Below are 23,094 nucleotides of genomic sequence, written 5' to 3'. Positions count from 1 at the left end.
CCCGCTGTTGGGTAGGGACTGTCTCTATATGTTGCCAACTTGTCCTTCCCAAGCACTTAGTACAGTGCTCTGCGCACAGTAAGCGCTCAATAAATACGATTGAATGAATGAATGAATTATCTCTGACTCCCAAGCCCAGGATCTTTCCACTGAGCCACGCTGCTTCTCACATTTGTTGAGCGCTTACTACCATCATCATCATCATCAATCGCATTTATTGAGCGCTTACTATGTGCAGAGCACTGTACTAAGCGCTTGGGAAGTACAAGTCGGCAACACATAGAGACAGTCCCTACCCAACAGTGGGCTCACAGTCTAAAAGGGGGAGACAGAGAACAAGACCAAACATACTAACAAAATAAAATAAATAGAATAGATATGTACAAATAAAATAAATAAATAGAGTAATAAATATGTACAAAAATATATCCATATATACAGGTGCTGTGGGGAAGGGAAGGAGGTAAGATGGGGGGGATGGAGAGGGGGACGAGGGGGAGAGGAAGGAAGGGGCTATGTGCGAAGCACTGTTTTAAGCGCCGGGGGGGATACAAGGTAATCAAGTTGTCCCCTGTGGGGCTCCCAGTCTTCATCCCCATTTTCCAGATGAGGGAACTGAGACACAGAGAAGTGAAGTGACTTGCCCACAGTCACACAGCCGACATGTGGCGGAGCCGGGATTAGAACCCATGACCTCGGACTCCCAAGCCCGGGCTCTTTCCACTGAGCCACGCTGCTTCTCAAATAAATATCATTTTTGCTCTCGTTATTATTTTCTAAACAGGCGGCTGGGCCCCTGACCAAGCCTGGCAGGGAGACAACTGGCAACAACGATGTTCTCTCATCACTCAATCAATCAATCGTATTTATTGAGCGCTTACTGTGTGCAGAGCACCGTACTAAGCGCTTGGGAAGTCCAAGTCGGCAACATCCAGAGACGGTCCCTACCCAACAGCGGGCTCACAGTCTAGAAGCGCACAGGTAGGGACTGTCTCTATATGTTGCCAACTTGTACTTCCCAAGCGCTTAGTACAGTGCTCTGCACACATTAAGCGCTCAATAAATATGACTGATTGACTGATTGATTAGAAGGCGGGCTCACAGTCTCTCTCGCCTGCCCTGGGAGTCAGAAGATCATAGGTTTATTTTTCATTTACTTCACATCAAATTATTTTTTCCAGTACTCGAGTAATCCCGGCTCCATCACTTGTCAGCCGTGTGTGACCTTGGGCAAGTCACTTAACTCCTCTGGACCTCAGTTCCCTCATCTGTCAAATGGGGATGAAGACTGTGAGCCCCACGGGGGACAATCTGATCACCTCGTATCTTCCCCAGTGCTTAGAACAGTGCTTGGCACACAGTAAGCGCTTAACAAATACCATTATTATTATTATTATTATTAATCCCGGCTCCACCACTCGCTTGCTATGTGACTTGGGCAAGTCGCTTCATTTCTCTGGGCCTCAGTTCCCTCATCTGTAAAATGGGGATGAAGACTGCGAGCCCCCCGTGGGACAACCTGATCACCTTGTATCTCCCCCAGTGCTTAGAACAGTGCTTGGCACACAGTAAGCGCTTAACAAATACCATTATTATTATTAATCCCAGCTCCACCGTTCGTTTGCTACGTGACTTGGGCAAGTCGCTTCATTTCTCTGGGCCTCAGTTCCCTCATCTGTAAAATGGGGATGAAGACTGCGAGCCCCCCGTGGGACAACCTGATCACCTTGTATCTCCCCCAGTGCTTAGAACAGTGCTTGGCACATAGTAAACGCTTAATAAATGCTATCATTATTATTATTATTATTAATCCCAGCTCCACCACTCGTTTGCTATGTGATTGGGCAAGTCACTTCATTTCTCTGGGCCTCAGTCACCTCATCTATAAAATGGGAATGAAGACTGTGAGCCCCATGGGGGACAACCTGATTTCCTTGTATCTCCCCCAGTACTTAGTACAGTGCTTGGCACATAATAAGCGCTTAACAAATACCCTCATTATTATTTTTATTATTATTATTATTGTTAATAATAATAACAATAATCCCAGCTCTGCCACTCGTTTGCTGTGTGACCTTGGGTAAGTTGCTTCACTTTAACAAATACCCTCATCATTATTGTTATTATTATTATTAATCCCGGCTCCGCCACTCGTTTGCTGTGTGACTTTGGGTAAATCGCTTCACTTCTAGACTTTGAGCCCGTTGTTGGGTAGGGACCGTCTCAATATGTTGCCGACTTGGACTTCCCAAGCGCTTAGTACAGTGCTCTGCACACAGGAAGCGCTCAATAAATATGACTGAATGAATTTCTCTGGGCCTCAGTTGCCTCCTCTGTAAAATGGGGATGGAGGCTGTGAGCCCCACGGGAGACAATCAATCAATCAATCATATTTATTGAGCGCTTACTGTGTGCAGAGCACTGTACTAAGCGCTTGGGAAGTCCAAGTTGGCAACATATAGAGACAGTCCCTACCCAACAGTGGGCTCACAGTCTAAAAGGGGGAGACAGAGAACAAAACCAAACATACTAACAAAAGAAAATAAATAGAATAGATATGTACAAGCAAAATAAATAAATAGAGTAATAAATACGTACAAACATATATACAGGTACATATATACAGGTATATACAGGTTGGAGACAGGGACTGTGTCCAACCTGATTTGCTTGTATCCACCCCAGCGCTTAGTACAGTGCCTGCCACATAGTAAGAGCTGCATAAATACCACAATTCTTATGACTTTTATATGATTATCTTGGATCTAACCCAGTGTTCAATACACAGTGTGTTAAATACAATTTTTTATTACAATTATTCAAAGCTCTTCTGAACTTTCCCAAGCGCTTAGTACAGTGCTCTGCGCACTGTGAGAGCTCCATAAATACGACTGACCGGTGTCACAGCTCCTGCTGATTTCTAATCTCCCTAATTTATATCCCCCAATAGCAACCTCAGCAGTCACTGAAGTCCGGATCTTTAGACTTTACTACTTCCTCCACCCCGGTAATTATTTTAGGGCCTGTGCCCCCTACTAGACTCTAAATAATAATAATAATGATGGCATTTGTGAAGCGCTTACTATGTGCCAAGCCCTGTTCTAAGCGCTGGGGGAGATACAAGGGGATCAGGTTGTCCCCCGTGGGGCTCACGGGCTTCATCCCCATTTTACAGATGAGGGAACTAAGCGCTGGGGGGGATACAAGGTGATCAGGTTGTCCCCCGTGGGGCTCACGGGCTTCATCCCCATTTTACAGATGAGGAAACTGAGGCTCAGAGAAGCGAAGTGACTTGCCCAAAGTCACCCAGCTGACAACTGGCGGAGCCGGGATTTGAACCCGTGACCTCTGACTCCCAAGCCCGGGCTCTTTCCACTGAGCCACCCTGCTTCTAAACTCCTTAAAGGGTGGGCAATCAGGTCTACCCACTCCAGCGCTTAGAACAGTGCTTTGCACATAGTAAGCGCTTAATAAATGCCATCATCATCATCATTACACTCTCCCAAGCGTTCAGCACACTATCCCACGGGTACTCAATAAGTATTCAGTCATTCGATCGTATTCATTCATTCCTTCCATCGTATTTATTTATTCATTCAATGGTATTTGCAGCGTGGCTCAGTGGAAAGAGCCCGGGCTTTGGAGTAGGAGGTCATGGGTTCGAATCCAAGCTCCGCCACCTGTCTGCTGTGTGACCTTGGGCAAGTCACTTCACTTCTCTAAGCCTCAGTTCCCTCATCTGTAGAATAGGGATGAAGACTGTGAGACCCACGTGGGACAACCTGATCACCTTTATCCCCCCAGCGCTCAGAACAGTGCTTCGCACATAGTAAGCGCTTAACAAATAATAATAATAATAATAATAATGATGGCATTTTATTAAGCGCTTACTATGTGCAAAGCACTGCTCTAAGCGCAGGGGAGGTTACAAGGTGATCAGGTTGTCCCACGGGGGGCTCTCAGTCTTAATCCCCATTTTACAGATGAGGTACTGAGGCACAGAGAAGCGAAGTGACTTGCCCAAAGTCACACAGCTGACAGTTGATGGAGCTGGGGTTTGAACCCATGACCTCTGACTCCAAAGCCCGGGCTCTTTCCACTGAGCCACGCTGCTTCTCTGCCATCATCATCATTTATTGAGCGCTTACTGTGTGCAGAGCACTGTACTAGGCGCTTGGGAAGTACAAGTCGGCAACATCTAGAGACGGTCCCTACCCAACAGTGGGCTCATTTATTGAGCGCTTAGTGTGTGCAGAGCACTGTACTAAGCGCTTGGGAAGTCCAAGTCGGCAACATCTAGAGACGGTCCCGACCCAACAGTGGGCTCATTTATTGAGCGCTTAGTGTGTGCAGAGCACTGTACTAAGCGCTTGGGAAGTCCAAGTCGGCAACATCTAGAGACGGTCCCGACCCAACAGCGGGCTCACAGTCTAGAAGGGGGAGACGGACAATAAAACAAAACATGTGGACGGGTGTCAAGTCGTCAGAATAAATAGAAATAAAGCTCGATCCCCATCGTTAACAAAATAAATAGAATAGGAAATATGTAGAAGTCAAATAGAGCAATAAATCTGCACAAACATCTATACAGGGGCTGTGGGGAGGGGAAGGAGGTAGGGCGGGGGGGGACGGGGAGGAGGAGAGGAAAAAGGGGGTTCAGTGTGGGAAGGCCTCCCGGAGGAGGTGAGCTCTCAGTAGGGATTTGAAGGGAGGAAGAGAGCTAATTTGGCGGATCAATCAATCAATCAATCGTATTTATTGAGCGCTTACTGTGTGCAGAGCACTGTACTAAGAGCTTGGGAAGGCCAAGTTGGCAACATCTAGAGATGGTCCCTACCCAACAGTGGGCTCACAGTCTAGAAGGGGGATGTGCGGAGGGAGGAAATTCCCGGCCAGGGGAAGGACGTGGGCTGGGGGTCGACGACGGGACGGGCGGGAATGAGGCCCGGTGAGCTCTTACCCTGTGCAGAGCACTGTACTAAGCGCTTGGGAAGTACAATTGGGCCACAGATAGAGACGGTCCCTGCCCACACCGGGCTCACAGTCTAGAAGTGGGGGAGACGGACAACAAAACAAGGAAACGGACATCAATGGCATCAATATAAATAATAATAATAATGATAATAATAATAATAATGGCACTTAAGCACTTACTAATAATAATGATAGTATTTATTAAGCGCTTACTATGTGCAAAGCACTGTTCTAAGCACTGGGGAGGTTACAAGGTGATCAGGTACTACATGCACAGCACTGAAGAAACAGAATTATAGCTACCTACACATCAAAACAAGTAAACAGTTGAACAGGCATCAATATAAGCAATATAGCTATGTACAGATAAATACACATAATAATAATAATGATGGCATTTGTTAAGCGCTTACTATGTGCAAAGCACTGTTCTAAGCACTGGGGAGGTTACAAGGTGATCAGAGTGTCCCACATGGGGCTCACAATCTTAATCCCCATTTTACAGATGAGGTCACTGAGGCTCAGAGACGTTAAGCGACTTGCCCAAGGTCACACAGCTGACGTGTGGCAGAGCCGGGATTCGAACCCATGACCTCTGACTCCCAAGCCCAGGCTCTTTCCACTGAGCCACGCTGCTTCCTACAGTGCCTGGCACAGAGTAAGCGCTTGACAAATACCATCGTTATTATTAGGATTATCATTATCATTATTAATATTATTACAAATAGAACTGAATAAGTACATGAATGCACGAATGAATGACTAGAACAGCACTTGGCACAGAGTAAGCGCTTGACAAATACCATCGTTATTATTAGGATTATCGTTATCATTATTAATATTATTACAAATAGGACTGAATGACTGAATAAATAAATGAATGCATGAATGAATGACTAGAACAGCGCTTGGCACAGAGTAAGAGCTTGACAAATACCTTCATCAATGTTAGTACTACTATCATTATTATTATTATTATTATTATTACTATTATCATCATTATAAATAGGACTGAATGAATGAATAAATAAATAAATGCATGAATGAATGACCAGAACAGCACTGGGCACAGAGTAAGCGCTTGACAAATACCATCGTTATTGTTAGGATTATCGTTATTATTATTAATATTATTACAAATAGGACTGAATGACTGAATAAATAAATGAATGCATGAATGAATGACTAGAACAGCGCTTGGCACAGAGTAAGAGCTTGACAAATACCTTCATCAATGTTAGTACTACTATCATTATTATTATTATTATTATTATTATCATTATAAATAGGACTGAATGAATGAATAAATAAATGAATGCATGAATGAGTGACTAGAACAGCACTTGGCACAGAGTAAGCACTTGACAAATACCATCGTTATTATTAGGATTATCGTTATTATTATTAAAATTATTACAAGTAGGACTGAATGACTGAATAAATAAATGAATGCATGAATGAATGACTAGAACAGCGCTTGGCACAGAGTAAGAGCTTGACAAATACCTTCATCAATGTTGGTACTACTATCATTATTATTATTATTATTATTATTATTATTATCATTATAAATAGGACTGAATGAATGAATAAATAAATGAATGCACGAATGAATGACTAGAACAGCACTTGGCACAGAGTAAGCGCTTGACAAATACCATCGTTATTATTAGGATTGTCGTTATTATTATTAATAGTATTACAAATAGGACTGAATGACTGAATAAATAAATGAATGCATGAATGAATGACTAGAACAGCGCTTGGCACAGAGTAAGAGCTTGACAAATACCTTCATCAATGTTAGTACTACTATCATTATTATTATTATTACCATTATAAATAGGACTGAATGAATGAATAAATGAATGCATGAATGAATGACTAGAACAGCGCTTGGCACAGAGTAAGCGCTTGACAAATACCGTTGTTATTATTAGGATTATCGTTATTATTATTAATATTATTACAAATAGGACTGAATGACTGAATAAATAAATGAATGAATGAATGAATGACTAGAACAGCGCTTGGCACAGAGTAAGTGCTTGACATCAGTGATAGTACTACTATCATTATTATTATTATTATCATTATAAATAGGACTGAATGAATGAATAAATAAATGAATGCATGAATGAATGACTAGAACAGCACTTGGCACTGAGTAAGCGCTTGACAAATACCATCGTTATTACTATGATTATCATTATTATTATTAATATTATTACAAATAGTACTGAATGACTGAATAAATAAATGAATGCATGAATGAATGACTAGAACAGCGCTTGGCACAGAGTAAGTGCTTGACATCAATGATAGTACTACTATCATTATTATTATTATTATCATTATAAATAGGACTGAATGAATGAATGAATGCATGAATGAATGACTAGAACAGCACTTGGCACTGAGTAAGCGCTTGACAAATACCATCGTTATTACTATGATTATCATTATTATTATTAATATTATTACAAATAGTACTGAATGACTGAATAAATAAATGAATGCATGAATGAATGACTAGAACAGCACTTGGCACAGAGTAAGCGCTTGACAAATACCATCGTTATTATTAGGATTATCGTTATTATTATTAATATTATTACAAATAGGACTGAATGACTAGAACAGCGCTTGGCACAGAGTACGTGCTTGACAAATACCTTCATCAATGTTAGTACTACTATCATTATTATTAGTATCGTTATAAATAGGACTGAATGACTGAATAAATAAATGAATGCATGAATGAATGACTAGGACAGCACTTGGCGCAGAGTAAGCACTTGACAAATACCATCGTTATTATTACAATTATCATTATTATTAATATTATAAATAGGACTGAATGACTGAATAAATGAATGCATGAATGAATGACTAGAACAGCACTTGGCACAGAGTATGTGCTTGACAAATTCCATCATTATTATTAGAATTATCATTATTATTATTAATATTATTACAAACAGGACTGAAGGACTGAATAAATAAATGAATGCATGAATGAATGACTAGAACAGCACTTGGCACAGAGTAAGCGCTTGACAAATACCATCATCACTGTTAGTATTATTATAAATACGACTGACTGAATGGATTATGAATTCATTATTATGAATGAATAAATGAATGAAAGACTAGAATCACGACTGCATGAATTATGAATTCATTATTCTGAATGAATACATGAATGAAAGACTAGAACAGCGCTTGGCACAGAGTAAGCGCTTAACAAATACCATCATTAGTATTAGTATTACTATTATGAATAGGACTGAATGAATGAAGAAATAAATGAAAGACTAGAACAGCGCTTGGCACAGAGTAAGCGCTTAACAAATACTATCATTAGTAATTAGTATTATTATTACGAATAGGACTGAATGAATGAAGAAATGAAGGAAAGACTAGAACAGCGCTTGGCACAGAGTAAACGCTTAACAAATACCATCATTAGTAATTAGTATTATTATTACGAATAGACTGAATGAATGAAGAAATGAAGGAAAGACTAGAACAGCGCTTGGTACAGAGTAAGCGCTGGACAAATACCATCATTAGTATTAGTATTATTATTATGAATAGGACTGAATGAATGAAGAAATGAATGAATGATTAGAACAGCGCTTGGCACAGAGTAAGCGCTGGACAAATACCATCATTATTAGTATTATTAGAACTACGACTGAATGAATGAATGAATGCATAAATGAATGACTAGAACAGCCCTTGGCACAGAGTGAGCGCTTGACAAACACCATCATCATCATTAGTGTTATTATTATGAATAGGACTGACTGAATGAATAAATGAATGAATGACTAGAACAGCACTTGGCACAGAGTAAACGCTTGACAAATACCTTCATCAATGTTAGTACTACTATTATTATTATTATTATTATAAATAGGACTGACTGAATGAATGAATAAATGCATGAAGGAATGACTAGAACAGTGCTTGAACTGTTTATTATTATTATTAATATTACTATTATAACTGTTTTTAGACTGTGAGCCCACTGTTGGGTAGGGACCGTCTCTATATGTTGCCAACTTGTACTTCCCAAGCGCTTAGTACAGTGCTCTGCACAGAGTAAGCGCTCAATAAATACGACTGATGATGATGATGCTTGGCACAGAGTAAGCACTTGACAAATACCATCATCATCATCATTAGCATTATCATTACAAATAGGACTGAACGAATGAATAAATAAATGAATGAATGACGAACAGCACTGGGCACAGAGTGAGCGCTTGATAAATACCATCATTATTAGTATTATTATGATAAATGCAACTGAGTGAATGAATGCATGAATGAATGACTAGACCAGCGCTTGGCACAGAGTAAGCACGTGACAAATACCATCATCATCATCAGCATTACCATTACAAATAGGACAGAATGAATGAATAAATGAATGAATGAATGACTAGAACAGCGCTGGGCACAGAGTGAGCGCTTGACAAATACCATCATTATTAGTAGTATTATTATTATAAATACAACTGAGTGACTGAATGCATGAATGAATGACTAGACCAGCGCTTGGCACAGAGTAAGCGCTTGACAAATACCATCATCATTAGCATTATCATTACAAATAGGACTGAATGAATGAATAAATAAATGAATGAATGACTAGAACAGCGCTGGGCACAGAGTGAGCGCTTGAAAATACCATCATTATTATTAGTATTATTATTATAAGTACAACTGAGTGCATGAATGCATGAATGAATGAATGACTAGACCAGTGCTTGGCACAGAGTGAGCTCTTGACAAATACCATCATCATGGTTATTATTATTATTATTATTATTATTATTATAAATAGGACTGAATGACTGACTGAATTTTCCCCCAACTTCCCCTTCCCTTCTTCCTCTTTCCTCCTTCCTCCTCGCAGCTCCCCTCCCCCCTCTAATCATTAATAATGATAGTAATGATAATAATGGCATTTGTTAATTATAATAATGATGGTGGTATTTGTTGAGCGCTTACTGGGTGCCAAGTACTGTTCTAAGAGCTGGGGTGGGCACAAGTAATGATAAGAATAACAATAATGATGATGATTGTGGTATTTGTTGAGCGCTTACTGGATGCCAAGTACTGTTCTAAAAGCTGGGGTGGGTACAAGTAATAATAATAATGATAATAATAATAATGGCATTTGTTAAGCGCTTACTCTGTGCCAAGCACTGTTCTAAGCGCTGGGGTGGGTACAAGTAATGATAATAATAATAATAATGATGATGGTGGTGGTGGTATTTGTTGAGCGCTTACTGGATGCCAAGTACTGTTCTAAGTGCTGGGGTGGGTACAAATAATAATAATAATAATAATAACAGTAATAATGGCATTTGTTAAGCGCTTACTCTGTACCAAACACTGTTCTAAGCGCTGGGGTGGGTGCAAGTAATGATGATAATAATAATGATGATGATGATGATGGTGGTGGTGGTGGTATTTGTTGAGCGCTTACTGGGTGCCAAGTACTGTTCTAAGTGCTGGGGGGGGGGGTACAAGTAATGATAATAATAATAATAATGGCATTTGTTAAGCGCTTACTCTGTGCCAAGCACTGTTCTAAGCGCTGGGGTGGGTACAAGTAACGATAATAATAATAATGATGATAATAATGATATTAATAATGACAATAATACTAATGGTATTTGTTAAGCGCTTACTCTGTGCCAAGTACTGTTCTAAGCGCTAGGGTGGGTACAAGCAGTATTAACAATAATAATAATAATGATAATAATATTAATAATGACAATAATAATAATAGCATTTGTTAAGCGCTTACTGGGTGCCAAGCACTGTTCTGAGCGCTGGGGTGGGTACAAGTAATGATAATAGTAATAATAATAATAATAATAATGATGATGATGATGATGATGGTGGTATTTGTTGAGCGCTTACTGGGTGCCAAGTACTGTTCTAAGCGCTGGGGTGGGTACAAGTAATAATAATAATAATGATAATAATAATAATGGCATTTGTTAAGTGCTTATTCTGTGCCAAGCACTGTTCTAAGCGCTGGGGTGGGTACAAGTAATGATAATAATAATAATGATGATGGTGGTGGTGGTGGTGGTATTTGTTGAGCGCTTACTGGATGCCAAGTACTGTTCTAAGTGCTGGGGTGGGTACAAATAATAATAATAATAATAATAGTAATAATGGCATTTGTTAAGCGCTTACTCTGTACCAAACACTGTTCTAAGCGCTGGGGTGGGTGCAAGTAATGATGATAATAATAATGATGATGATGATGATGATGATGATGATGATGATGGTGGTGGTGGTATTTGTTGAGCGCTTACTGGGTGCCAAGTACTGTTCTAAGTGCTGGGGGGGGGTACAAGTAATGATAATAATAATAATAATGGCATTTGTTAAGCGCTTACTCTGTGCCAAGCACTGTTCTAAGCGCTGGGGTGGGTACAAGTAACGATAATAATAATAATGATGATAATAATGATATTAATAATGACAATAATACTAATGGTATTTGTTAAGCGCTTACTCTGTGCCAAGTACTGTTCTAAGCGCTAGGGTGGGTACAAGCAGTAATAACAATAATAATAATGATGATAATAATATTAATAATGACAATAATAATAGCATTTGTTAAGCGCTTACTGGGTGCCAAGCACTGTTCTGAGCGCTGGGGTGGGTACAAGTAATGATAATAGTAATAATAATAATAATAATGATGATGATGATGATGATGGTGGTATTTGTTGAGCGCTTACTGGGTGCCAAGTACTGTTCTAAGCGCTGGGGTGGGTACAAGTAATAATAATAATAATGATAATAATAATAATGGCATTTGTTAAGCGCTTACTCTGTGCCAAGCACTGTTCTAAGCGCTGGGGTGGGTACAAGTAACGATAATAATAATAATGATGATAATAATGATATTAATAATGACAATAATACTAATGGTATTTGTTAAGCGCTTACTCTGTGCCAAGTACTGTTCTAAGCGCTAGGGTGGGTACAAGCAGTAATAACAATAATAATAATAATGATAACAATATTAATAATGACAATAATAATAATAGCATTTGTTAAGCGCTTACTGGGTGCCAAGCACTGTTCTGAGCGCTGGGGTGGGTACAAGTAATGATAATAGTAATAATAATAATAATAATGATGATGATGATGATGATGGTGGTATTTGTTGAGCGCTTACTGGGTGCCAAGTACTGTTCTAAGCGCTGGGGTGGGTACAAGTAATAATAATAATAATAATGATAATAATAATAATGGCATTTGTTAAGCGCTTACTCTGTGCTAAGCACTGTTCTAAGCGCTGGGGTGGGTACAAGTAACGATAATAATAATAATGATGATAATAATGATATTAATAATGACAATAATACTAATGGTATTTGCTAAGCGCTTACTCTGTGCCAAGTACTGTTCTAAGCGCTAGGGTGGGTACAAGTAGTAATAACAATAATAATAATAATAATGATAATAATATTAATAATGACAATAATAATAATAGCATTTGTTAAGCGCTTATTCCGTGCCAAGCGGGATTAGAACCCAGATCCGCGGGCGGGGCGTCCCTTACCCAGCTCTGTGCCCGGATTCCCGGAGGCCATCCTGGAGGAGGAGGCGGCGGCGGACGGACGGGAGGGGGGGGTGGAAGAACGGCGGTCCGCTCGCTTCCTGCTCCGCCGGCCCCGCCCCCCAAGCCCCTCCCGGCCAATCACAGCGCAGCCTCGAGCCTCTCCGCCAATCACAAATCTGACGGCCACGCCCCTCCCCGCCAATCACAGCCCCGCCTCTAGCCTCGCCGCCAATCACCAATCGTCCCCCGGCCGCGGCTCCTCCCGGCCAATCACAGCCCCGCCCCCGGCCTCTCCGCCAATCACAAGTCCGACCCTAGCCACGCCCCCTCGCCGCCAATCACAAATCTTCCCTCGGCCTCGGCTCTCCCCGGCCAATAGACTCTCCGCCAATCACAGCTCCGCCCCCCCAGCCACGCCCCTCCCCGCCAATCACAGCCCCGCCTCCAGCGTCTCCGCCAATCACCAATCTTCCCCCGGCCGCGGCTGCTCCCGGCCAATCACAGCCCCTCCCCCGGCCTCTCCGCCAATCACAAATCCGTCCCTAGCCACGACCACTCGCCGCCAATCACAAATCTTCCCTCGGCCTCGGCTCCTCCCGGCCAATCACAGCCCCGCCTATAGACTCTCCGCCAATCACAGCTCCGCCCCCCAGCCACGCCCCTTCCCGCCAATCACAGCCACGCCTCTAGCCTCTCCGCCAATCACCAAGCCTCCCCCGGCCGCGGCTGCTCCCGGCCAATCACAGCCGCGCCTCGGGTCTCCCCGCCAATCACAATCTTCCCCCGGCCGCGGCTCCGCCCGGCCAATCACAGCGCCGCCTCGAGCCTCTCCGCCAATCACAGCTCCGCCCCCAGCCACGCCCCTTCCCGCCAATCACAGCCCCGCCTCCAGCCTCTCCGCCAATCACAAATCTTCCCGCGGCTCCTCCCGTCCAATCACAGCGCCGCCTCGAGCCTCTCCGCCAATCACAAATCCGCTCCAGGCTCGCCCCTCCCCGCCGATCAAAGCCCCTCCTCCGGTCTCCCCGCCAATCACAAATCTTCCCCCGGCCGCGGCTGCTCCCGGCCAATCACAGCGCCGCCTCGAGCCTCTCCGCCAATCACAGCTCCGTGCTCAGCCACGCCTCTTCCCACCAATCACGTCCCCGCCTCTAGCCTCTCCACCAATTACAAATCTTCCCCCGGTCAGCGGCTCCTCACGACCAATCACAGCCCCTCCTCCAGTCTCCCCGCCAATCACAAATCTTCCCCCGGCCGCGGCTCCTCCCGACCAATCACAGCACCGCGTATAGACTCTCCGCCAAACACAGCTCCGGCCCCAGCCACGCCCCTTCCCGCCAATCACAGCCCCGCCTCCAGACTCTCCGCCAATCACCAATCTTCCCCCGGCCGCGGCTGCTTCCGGCCATTCACAACCCGGCCTACAACCTCTCCGCCAATTATAAATCTTCCCCCGGCCGGGGCTCATCCCGGCCATCCCGCCAATCACAAATCGTTCCCCGGCCGCGACTGCTCCCGGCCAATCACAGCCCCGCCTCCAGGCTCTCCGCCAATCACAAATCTGCCAGCCACGCCCCACCCGTCCAATCACAGCGCAGCCTCGTGCCTCTCCGCCAATTACAGTCCGCCCCCCAGCCACGCCCCTCTCCGCCAATCACAGCCCCGCCTCCAACCTCTCCGCCAATCACAAATCTGCCAGCCACTCCCCTCCCGTCCAATCACAGCGCAGCCTCGAGCCTTTCCGTCAATCACAGTTCGCCCCGCAGCCACGCTGCTCCCCGCCAATCACAGCCCCGCCTCCAGCCTCCCCGCCAATCACAAATCTTCCCCCGGCCGCGACTGCTCCCAGCCAATCACAGTCCCGTCTCCAGCCTCTCCGCTAATCACAGCTCCGCCCCAGCCGCGCCCCTCCCCGCCAATCACAACTCTTCCCCCGACAGAGGCTTCTCCCGGCCAATCACAGTCCCGCCTACAATCTCTCCTCCAATCACAAGCTTCCCCCGGCCGCGGTTTCTCCCGGCCAATCACAGCGCCGCCTCGAGCCTCTCCGCCAATCACAGATCCGCCGTCCCCAGCCCCGCCTCCAGTCTCCCTACCAATCACAAATCTTCCCCGGCCAATCACAGTCCCGCCTCCAGCCTCTCCGCCAATCACCAATCTTCGCCCGAACGCGACTCCTCCCGGCCAATCACAGCCCGGCCTTTAGCCTCTCGGCCAATCACAGCCCCGCCCCTGGGCACGCCCCTTCCCGCGAATCACAGATCCGCTCCCCTCCTTAGCCCCTCCACCTTTCCCCGCCCGCCCCTGTCAATCACAGCCCCTCCCCACTGGCAAATCATTCGTTCATTCATTCAATCATTCATTCACTCATTCAATCTTATTTGAGCGCTTACTGTGTGCAGAGCACTGCACTAAGCGTTCGGGAAGTACACGCAGGTTCGGGAAGCAGCGTGGCTCGGTGGAAAGAGCCCGGGATTTGGAGTCAGAGGTCATGGGTTCGAATCCTGTATATGTATGTTTGTACATATTTGACTTGTACATATTTACTATTTTATTTATTTTATTTTGTTAATATGTTTTGTTTTGTTGTCTGTCTCCCCCTTCTAGACTGTGAGCCCGTTGTTGGGTAGATGTTGCAAACTTGTACTTTCCAAGCACTTAGTCCAGTGCTCTGCACACAGTAAGCGCTCAATAAATACGATTGAATGAATGAATGAATTTATTTGTACATATTTATTCTATTTATTTTATTTTGTTAATGTTTTGTTTTGTTTTCTGTCTCCCCCTTCTAGACCGTGAGCCCGCTGTTGGGTAGGGACCGTCTCTATGTGTTGCCAACTTGGACTGCCCAAGCGCTTAGTGCAGTGCTCTGCACACAGTAGCGCTCAATAAATACGATTGAATGAATGAATGAATCCCGGTTCTGCCAACTGTCAGCTGTGTGACTCTGGGCAAGTCACTTCAATCAATCAATCAATCGTATTTATTGAGCGCTTACTGTGTGCAGAGCACTGGACTAAGCGCTTCGGAAGTACAAGTTGGCAACATGTAGAGACAGTCCCTACCCAACAGTGGGCTCACAGTCTACTTCTCTGGGCCTCAGTTCCCTCATCTGGAAAATGGGGATGAAGACTGTGAGCCACCGTGGGACAACCTGATCACCTTATAACCTCCCTGGCGCTTAGAACAGTGCTTTGCACATAGTAAGTCCTCAATAAATGCCATCATTATTATTTATTATTATTCTGTGTGCCTCAGTTCCCTCATCTGGAAAATGGGAATGAAGACCGTGAGCCCCCCGTGGGACAACCTCATCACCTTGTAACTTCCCTGGCGTTTAGAACAGTGCTTTGCATAGTAAGCGCTTAATTAATGCCATCATTATTACAAGTCGGCAACAGATAGAGACAGTCAATAATGGCATTTGTCGAGCACTTACCATGTGCCAAGCACTGCTCTAAGCGCTGCGGTGGATAATAATAATAATAATGATGGCATTTATTAAGCGCTTACTATGTGCCAACCACTGTTCTAAGCGCTGGGGTAGATACAAGGTCAGCAGGCTGTCCCCCGTGGGGCTCACAGTCTTTATCCCCATTTCACAGATGAGGGAACTGAGGCCCAGAGAAGTGAAGTGACTTGCCCAAAGTCCCCCAGCTGACAAGTGGTGGAGCTGGGATTTGAACCCATGACCTCTGACTCCAAAGCCCGGGCTCTTGGATGGATGGATACAAGATGGATACAAGATGATAAAGATAATAATGATGGCATTTATTAAGCGCTTACTATGTTCATTCATTCACTCATTCAATCATATTTATTGAGCGCTCACTGTGTGCAGAGCACTGTACTAAGCGCTTGGGAAGTACACGTTGGCAACATCTAGAGACGGTCCCTACCCAACAGCGGGCTCACAGTCTAAGCACTGTCCTAAGCGCTGGGGGGGATACAAGGTGATCAGGTCGTCCCCCGTGGGGCTCCCAGTCTTCCTCCCCATTTGACAGATGAGGTCACTGAGGCCCAGAGAATAATAATAATACTGATGCTGATGACGGTGATGGTATTTTTTAAGCACTTACTACGTGCCAAGCACTGTTCTAAGCGCTCGGGGGGATACAAGGTAATCATGTTGTCCCATGGGGGGCTCACAGTCTTCATCCCCATTTTCCAGATGAGGGAACTGAGGCCCAGAGAAGTGAAGTGACTTGCCCAAAGTCACCCAGCTGACAAGTGGCGGAGCCGGGATTTGAACCCACGACCTCAGACTCCAAAGCCCGGGCTCTTTCCACTGAGCCACGCTGCTTCTAGGGCTCCCAGTCTTAATCCCCATTTTCCAGACGAGGGAACTGAGGCCCAGAGAAGTGAAGTGACTTGCCCAAAGTCACCCAGCTGACCAGTGGCGGAGCCAGGATTAGAACCCAGGACCCCTGGCTCCCAAACCTGGGCTCTTCCCCCTTCTAGCCTGTGAGCCCGCTGTTGGGTCGGGACCGTCTCTAGATGTTGCCAACTTGTCCTTCCCAAGCGCTTAGTACAGTGCTCTGCACACAGTAAGCGCTCAATAAATACGATTGATGATGATGATTATTAGTATTCATTCATTCATTCAATCGTATTTATTGAGCGCTTCCTGTGTGCAGAGCGCTGGACTAAGCGCTTGGGAAGTACAAGTTGGCAACATTTAGAGACGGTCCCTACCCAATCAATCCCCATTTTACAGATGAGGGAACTGAGGCCCAGAAGTGAAGTGAGTTGCCCAAAGTCACCCAGCTGACGAGCGGCGGAGCGCGGGATTAGAACCCACGACCTCCGACTCCCAAGCCCGGGCTCTTTCCACTGAGCCACGCTGCCTCTCTATTAATAATAATAATAATAATAATGGTGGCATTTGTTAAGCAGTTACTATGTGCAAAGCACTGTTCTAAGTTTGCTGTGTGCAGAGCACTGTAATAATAATAATAATGTTGGCATTTGTTAAGCGCTATGTGCCAAGCACTGTTCTAAGCGCTGGGGGGGATACAAAGTGATCAGGTTGTCCCACGTGGGGCTCACAGTCTTCATCCCCATTTTCCAGACGAGGGAACTGAGGCTCAGAGAAGTTAAGTGACTTGCCCAAGGTCACACAGCAGAGATGTGGCGGAGCCCGGATTTGAACCCACGACCTCTGACTCCAAAGCCCGGGCTCTTTCCACTGAGCCCCGCTGCTTCTCTATAGAACTAAGCGTACTAAGCGTTTGGGGAAGCTCAGTACAGCGATAAAGAGTGAGCACTGTACTAAGAGATCTCCTGAAGGCCGGAGGAAATGCGAGACCGGGAGAGAGATCCGGGCCGGAGATGGAGATTTGGAAATAATGTTGGCATTTGTTAAGCGCTTACTATGTGCCAAGCACTGTTCTAAGCGCTGGGGGGGATACAATGTGATCAGGTTGTCCCACGTGGGGCTCACAGTCTTAATCCCCATTTTTACAGATGAGGGAACTGAGGCTCAGAGAAGTGAAGTGACTTGCCCAAGGTCACACAGCAGACAGGTGGCAGAGCCGGGATTCGAACCCATGACCTCTGACTCCAAAGCCCGTGTTCTTTCCACTGAACCACGCTGCTTCTATTATTCTTCTGCTTCTTTATTGAGCGCTTACCGTGTGCAGAGCACTGTACTAAGCGCTTGGGAAGTCCAAGTTGGCAACATCTAGAGACGGTCCCTACCCAACAGCGGGCTCACGGTCTAGAACCCATGACCTCTGACTCTCAAGCTCAAACTCTTTTTCACTAATAATGGTGTTTATTAAGCGCTTACTACGTGCCAAGCACTGTTCTAAGCGCTGGGGAGGTTACAGGCTGATCAGGTTGCCCCACGGCGGGCTCACAGTCTTCATCCCCATTTGACAGATGAGGGAACTGAGGCCCGGAGAAGTGAAGCGACTTGCCCAGGGTCACACAGCTGACAAGGGGCAGAGCCGGGATTTGAACCCATGACCTCGGACTCCAAAGCCCGGGCTCCTTCCACTGAGCCACGCTGCTTCTCACCTTGGGCAGGTCCACGTCACTTCTCTGGGCCTCAGTTCCCTCATCTGTCAAATGGGGATGAAGACGGCGAGCCCCACGGGGGACAGGGACTGTGTCCGACCCGATTTGCTTGTAATAATAATAATAACGGTGGTATTTGTTAAGCGCTTACTATGTGCCAAGCACTGTTCTAAGCGCTGGGGGGTTACAAGGTGATCAGGTTGTCCCACGGGGGGCTCACAGCCTTCATCCCCATTTTCCAGATGAGGGAACTGAGGCCCAGAGAAGTGAAGTGACTGACTTGCTCAAGGTCACACAGCAGATAAGTGCGGAGCCGAGATTTGAACCCATGACCTCTGACTCCCAATCCTGGGCTCTTCCCACTAGGACATGCTGCTTCTGAATAATAATAATAATGATAATGATGGTATTTGTTGAGCGCTTACTATGTGTCAAGCACTGTTCTAAGCACTTGGGGACGTTACAAGGTGATGAGGTTGTCCCACGGGGGGCTCAGTCTTCACCCCCATTTTACAGATGAGGGAATTGAGGCCCAGAGAATAATAATAATAATAATGGCATTTATTAAGCGCTTACTATGTGCAAAGCACTGTACTAAGCGCTGGGGAGGTTACGAGGTGATGAGGTTGTCCCACGGGGGGCTCCCAGTCTTCATCCCCATTTTCCAGATGGGGGAACTGAGGCCCAGAGAAGGGAAGCGACTTGCCCAAGGTCACACAGCAGACACGTGGCGGAGCCGGGATTAGAACCCACGACCTCTGACTCCGAAGCCCGGGCTCTTCCCACTGAGCCACGCTGCTTCTCCGCTTGTACCCACCCCAGTGCTTAGTACAGTGCCTGGCACATAGTAAGTGCTTAAATTCCACGATTATTATTAGTATTATTATCATTATTTCAGCCTGGAGCAGAAAAAGCAGCGTGGCTCAGTGGAAAGATCCCACTGTTGGGTAGGGACCGTCTCTATATGTTGCCAACTTGGACTTCCCAAACGCTTAGTACAGTGCTCTGCACACAGTAAGAGCTCAATAAATAGAATATTTATTCAATAGAAGCAGCGTGGCTCAGTGGAAAAGAGCCTGGGCTTTGGAGTCAGAGGTCTTGGGTTCAAATCCCGGCTCCACCAATTGTCAGCTGTGTGACTTTGGGCAAGTCAATTCACTTCTCTGGGCCTCAGTGACCTCATCTGTAAAATGGGATTAAGACTGTGAGCCCCACGTGGGACAACCTAATCACCTTGTAACCACCCCAGCATTTAGAACAGTGCTTTGCACATAGGAAGCGCTTAATAAATGCCATTAAAAAAAATAAAAAAAATAAATACGATTGATTGATGATTGATTGAAAGAGCCCGGGCTTTGGAGTCCGAGGTCATGGGTTCATATCCCGGCTCCGCCAATCTTCAGCTGTGTGACCTTGGGCAAGTCACTTCACTTCTCTGGGCCTCTGTTACCTCATCTGGAAAATGGGGATGAAGACTGTGAGCCCCCCTTTGGGACAACCTGATCACCTTGTAACCTCCCTCAGCGCTTAGAACAGTGCTTGGCACATAGTAAGCGCTTAATAAATGCCATTATCATTATTAAAACCCAGTTTCCGTCCAAGTATTATTATTATTATTACAGCCTGGAGCAGAAAACCCAGTCTCCGTCCAACCGCCCCCCCCATTCATTCATTCATACAATCATATTTATTGAGCGCTTACTGTGTGCAGAGCACTGTACTAAGCGCTTGGGAAGCACAAGTTGGGAACATCTAGAGACGGTCCCTACCCAACAGGGAGACCACGCCGTTTCCCGTTTCCCGGAAAACAACTCCTGGTGCCGAAGCGGCCCGTCTACCGGATGGAGCCCGGGCCTGGGAATCAGAGGTCGTGGGTTCTAATCCCGGCTCTGCCACTTGGCTGCGTGACCCTGGGCGAGTCACTTCACTTCCCCGAGCCTCGGTTCCCTCATCTGTAAAATGGGGATGGAGACTGTGAGCCCCACGTGGGGCAGGGACCGTGTCCAACTCGATTTGCTTGCATCCACCCTGGCGCTCAGTATAGTGCCTGGCACAGAGTAATAATAATAATAATAATGATGATATTTGTTAAGCACTTACTATGTGCAAAGCACTGTTCTAAGCGCTGGGGGGGATACAAGGTGATCAGGTTGTCCCCCGTGGGGCTCACAATCTTCCTCCCCATTTGACAGATGAAGTCACTGAGGCCCAGAGAATAATAATGATGATGATGGTTGTAATGGTATTTTTTAAGCGCTTACTATGTGCCAAGCACTGTCCTAAGCGCTGGAGGGGATACAAGGTGATCAGGTTGTCCCACTTGGGGCTCACAGTCTTCCTCCCCATTTGACAGATGAGGGAACTGAGGCCCAGAGAATAATAATAATGATGATGATGGTGGTGATGGTATTTGTTAAGCGCTTACTATGTGCCAAGCACTGTCCTAAGCGCTGGGGGGGATACAGGGTGCTCAGGTTGTCCCCCGTGGGGCTCACAGTCTTCCTCCCCATTTGACAGATGAGGGAACTGAGGCCCAGAGAATAATAATAATGATGATGATGGTGGTGATGGTATTTTTTAAGTGCTTACTATGTGCCATGCACTGTCCTAAGCGCTGGGGGGGATACAGGGTGATCAGGTTGTCCCCCGTGGGGCTCACCGTCTTCCTCCCCATTTGACAGATGAGGGAACTGAGGCCCAGAGAATAATAATAATGATGATGACGGTGGTGATGGTATTTGTTAAGCGCTTACTATGTGCCAAGCACTGTCCTAAGCGCTGGGGGGGATACAAGGTGATCAGGTTGTCCCATGTGGAGCTCACAGTCTTCCTCCCCATTTGACAGATGAGGTCACTGAGGCCCAGAAAATAATAATGATGATGATGGTATTTTTTAAGCGCTTACTATATACCAAGCACTGTCCTAAGCGCTGGGGGTGATACAAGGTGATCAGGTTGTCCCATGTGGAGCTCACAGTCTTCCTCCCCATTTGACAGATGAGGTCACTGAGGCCCAGAAAATAATAATGATGATGATGGTATTTTTTAAGCGCTTACTATATACCAAGCACTGTCCTAAGCGCTGGGGGTGGGGGGGATACAAGGTGATCAGGTTGACCCGTGTGGAGCTCAGTCTTCCTCCCCATTTGACAGATGAGGGAACTGAGGTCCAGAGAATAATAATAATAATCAATAATAATAATAATGGCATTTGTTAAGTGCTTACTCTGTGCCAAGCACTGTCCTAAGCGCTGCGGGGGATACAAGGTGATCAGGTTGTCCCGTGTGGCGCTCAGTCTTCCTCCCCATTTGACAGATGAGGTCACTGAGGTCCAGAGAATAATAATAATAATCAATAATAATAATAATAATAATAATAATGGCATTTGTTAAGTGCTTACTGTGCCAAGCACTGTCCTAAGCGCTGCGGGGGATACAAGGTGATCAGGTTGTCCCGTGTGGCGCTCACAGTCTTCCTCCCCATTTGACAGATGAGGTCACTGAGGCCCAGAGAAGGGGGGGATACAAGATGATCAGGTTGTCCTGTGTAGCGCTCAGTCTTCCTCCCCATTTGACAGACGAGGTCACCGAGGCCCAGAGAAGTGAAGTGTCTCGCCCAAGGTCGCACAGCCGACAAGTGGCGGAGCCGGGATTCGAACCCACGTCCTCTGACCCCCGAAGCCCGGCCCTTTCCGCTGAGCCACGCTGCTTCTCATCATCACTCGTACTTCCCTGGCGCTTAGTCCAGTGCTCTGCACCCAGTAAGCGCTCGATAAATACGATTGAATGAATGAATGAATGATCATTACTATTACTATTGTTATTACTCAACCGTATTTATTGAGCGCTTACTGGTGTGCAGAGCACTGTACTAAGCGCTTGGGAAGTCCAAGTTGGCAACATACAGAGACGGTCCCTACCCGACAGTGGGCTCTAGATGTTGCCAAGCGATTAGTCCAGTGCTCTGCCCACAGTGAGCGCTCAATCAATACGATTGAATGAATGAATGACTATAGAGATGCTAGATGTTGCCAACTTGGACTTCCCAAGCGCTTAGTCCAGCTCTGCACACAGTAAGCGCTCGATAAATACGATTGATTGCTCTGCACCCAGTAAGCGCTCGATAAATACGATTGAATGAATGAATGAATGAATCATCATTACTATTATTATTGTTATTACTCAACCGTATTTATCGAGCGCTTACTGTGTGCAGAGCACTGGACTAAGCGCTTGGGAAGTCCAAGTTGGCAACATCTAGAGACGGTCCCTACCCAACAGCGGGCTCTAGATGTTGCCAAGCGCTTAGTCCAGTGCTCTGCCCACAGTGAGCGCTCAATCAATACGACTGAATGAATGAATGACTATAGAGACGCTAGATGTTGCCAACTTGGACTTCCCAAGCGCTTAGTCCAGTGCTCTGCACACAGTGGGCGCTCAATCAATACGATTGAATGAATGAATGAATGACTACAGAGACGCTAGAG

The 23,094-nt window shown here is 45.7% G+C and overlaps 1 protein-coding gene across 2 annotated transcripts in view; it reads right to left on the bottom strand.

The window, feature by feature from the left end:
* The window catches only part of DERA (deoxyribose-phosphate aldolase), a 98,122-nt gene extending 85,432 nt beyond the window's left edge, over window positions 1–12,690 (bottom strand). For both annotated transcript variants that reach the window (XM_038770543.1, XM_038770544.1), the window contains exon 1: window positions 12,587–12,690. In XM_038770543.1, coding sequence (XP_038626471.1) covers window positions 12,587–12,617 — 31 coding nt within the window. In that variant the 5' untranslated portion in view covers window positions 12,618–12,690. The remainder of the gene's footprint in view (window positions 1–12,586) is intronic.
* Between the last annotated feature and the right edge of the window lie 10,404 nt (window positions 12,691–23,094).

Source organism: Tachyglossus aculeatus, chromosome 2 (assembly GCF_015852505.1).
Source record: "Tachyglossus aculeatus isolate mTacAcu1 chromosome 2, mTacAcu1.pri, whole genome shotgun sequence".
In the NCBI taxonomy this organism is placed as follows: Eukaryota; Metazoa; Chordata; class Mammalia; order Monotremata; family Tachyglossidae; genus Tachyglossus; species Tachyglossus aculeatus.
The sequence above is the reverse complement of the archived record's forward strand: the minus strand, read 5'-3'. Positions and strand labels throughout refer to the sequence as shown.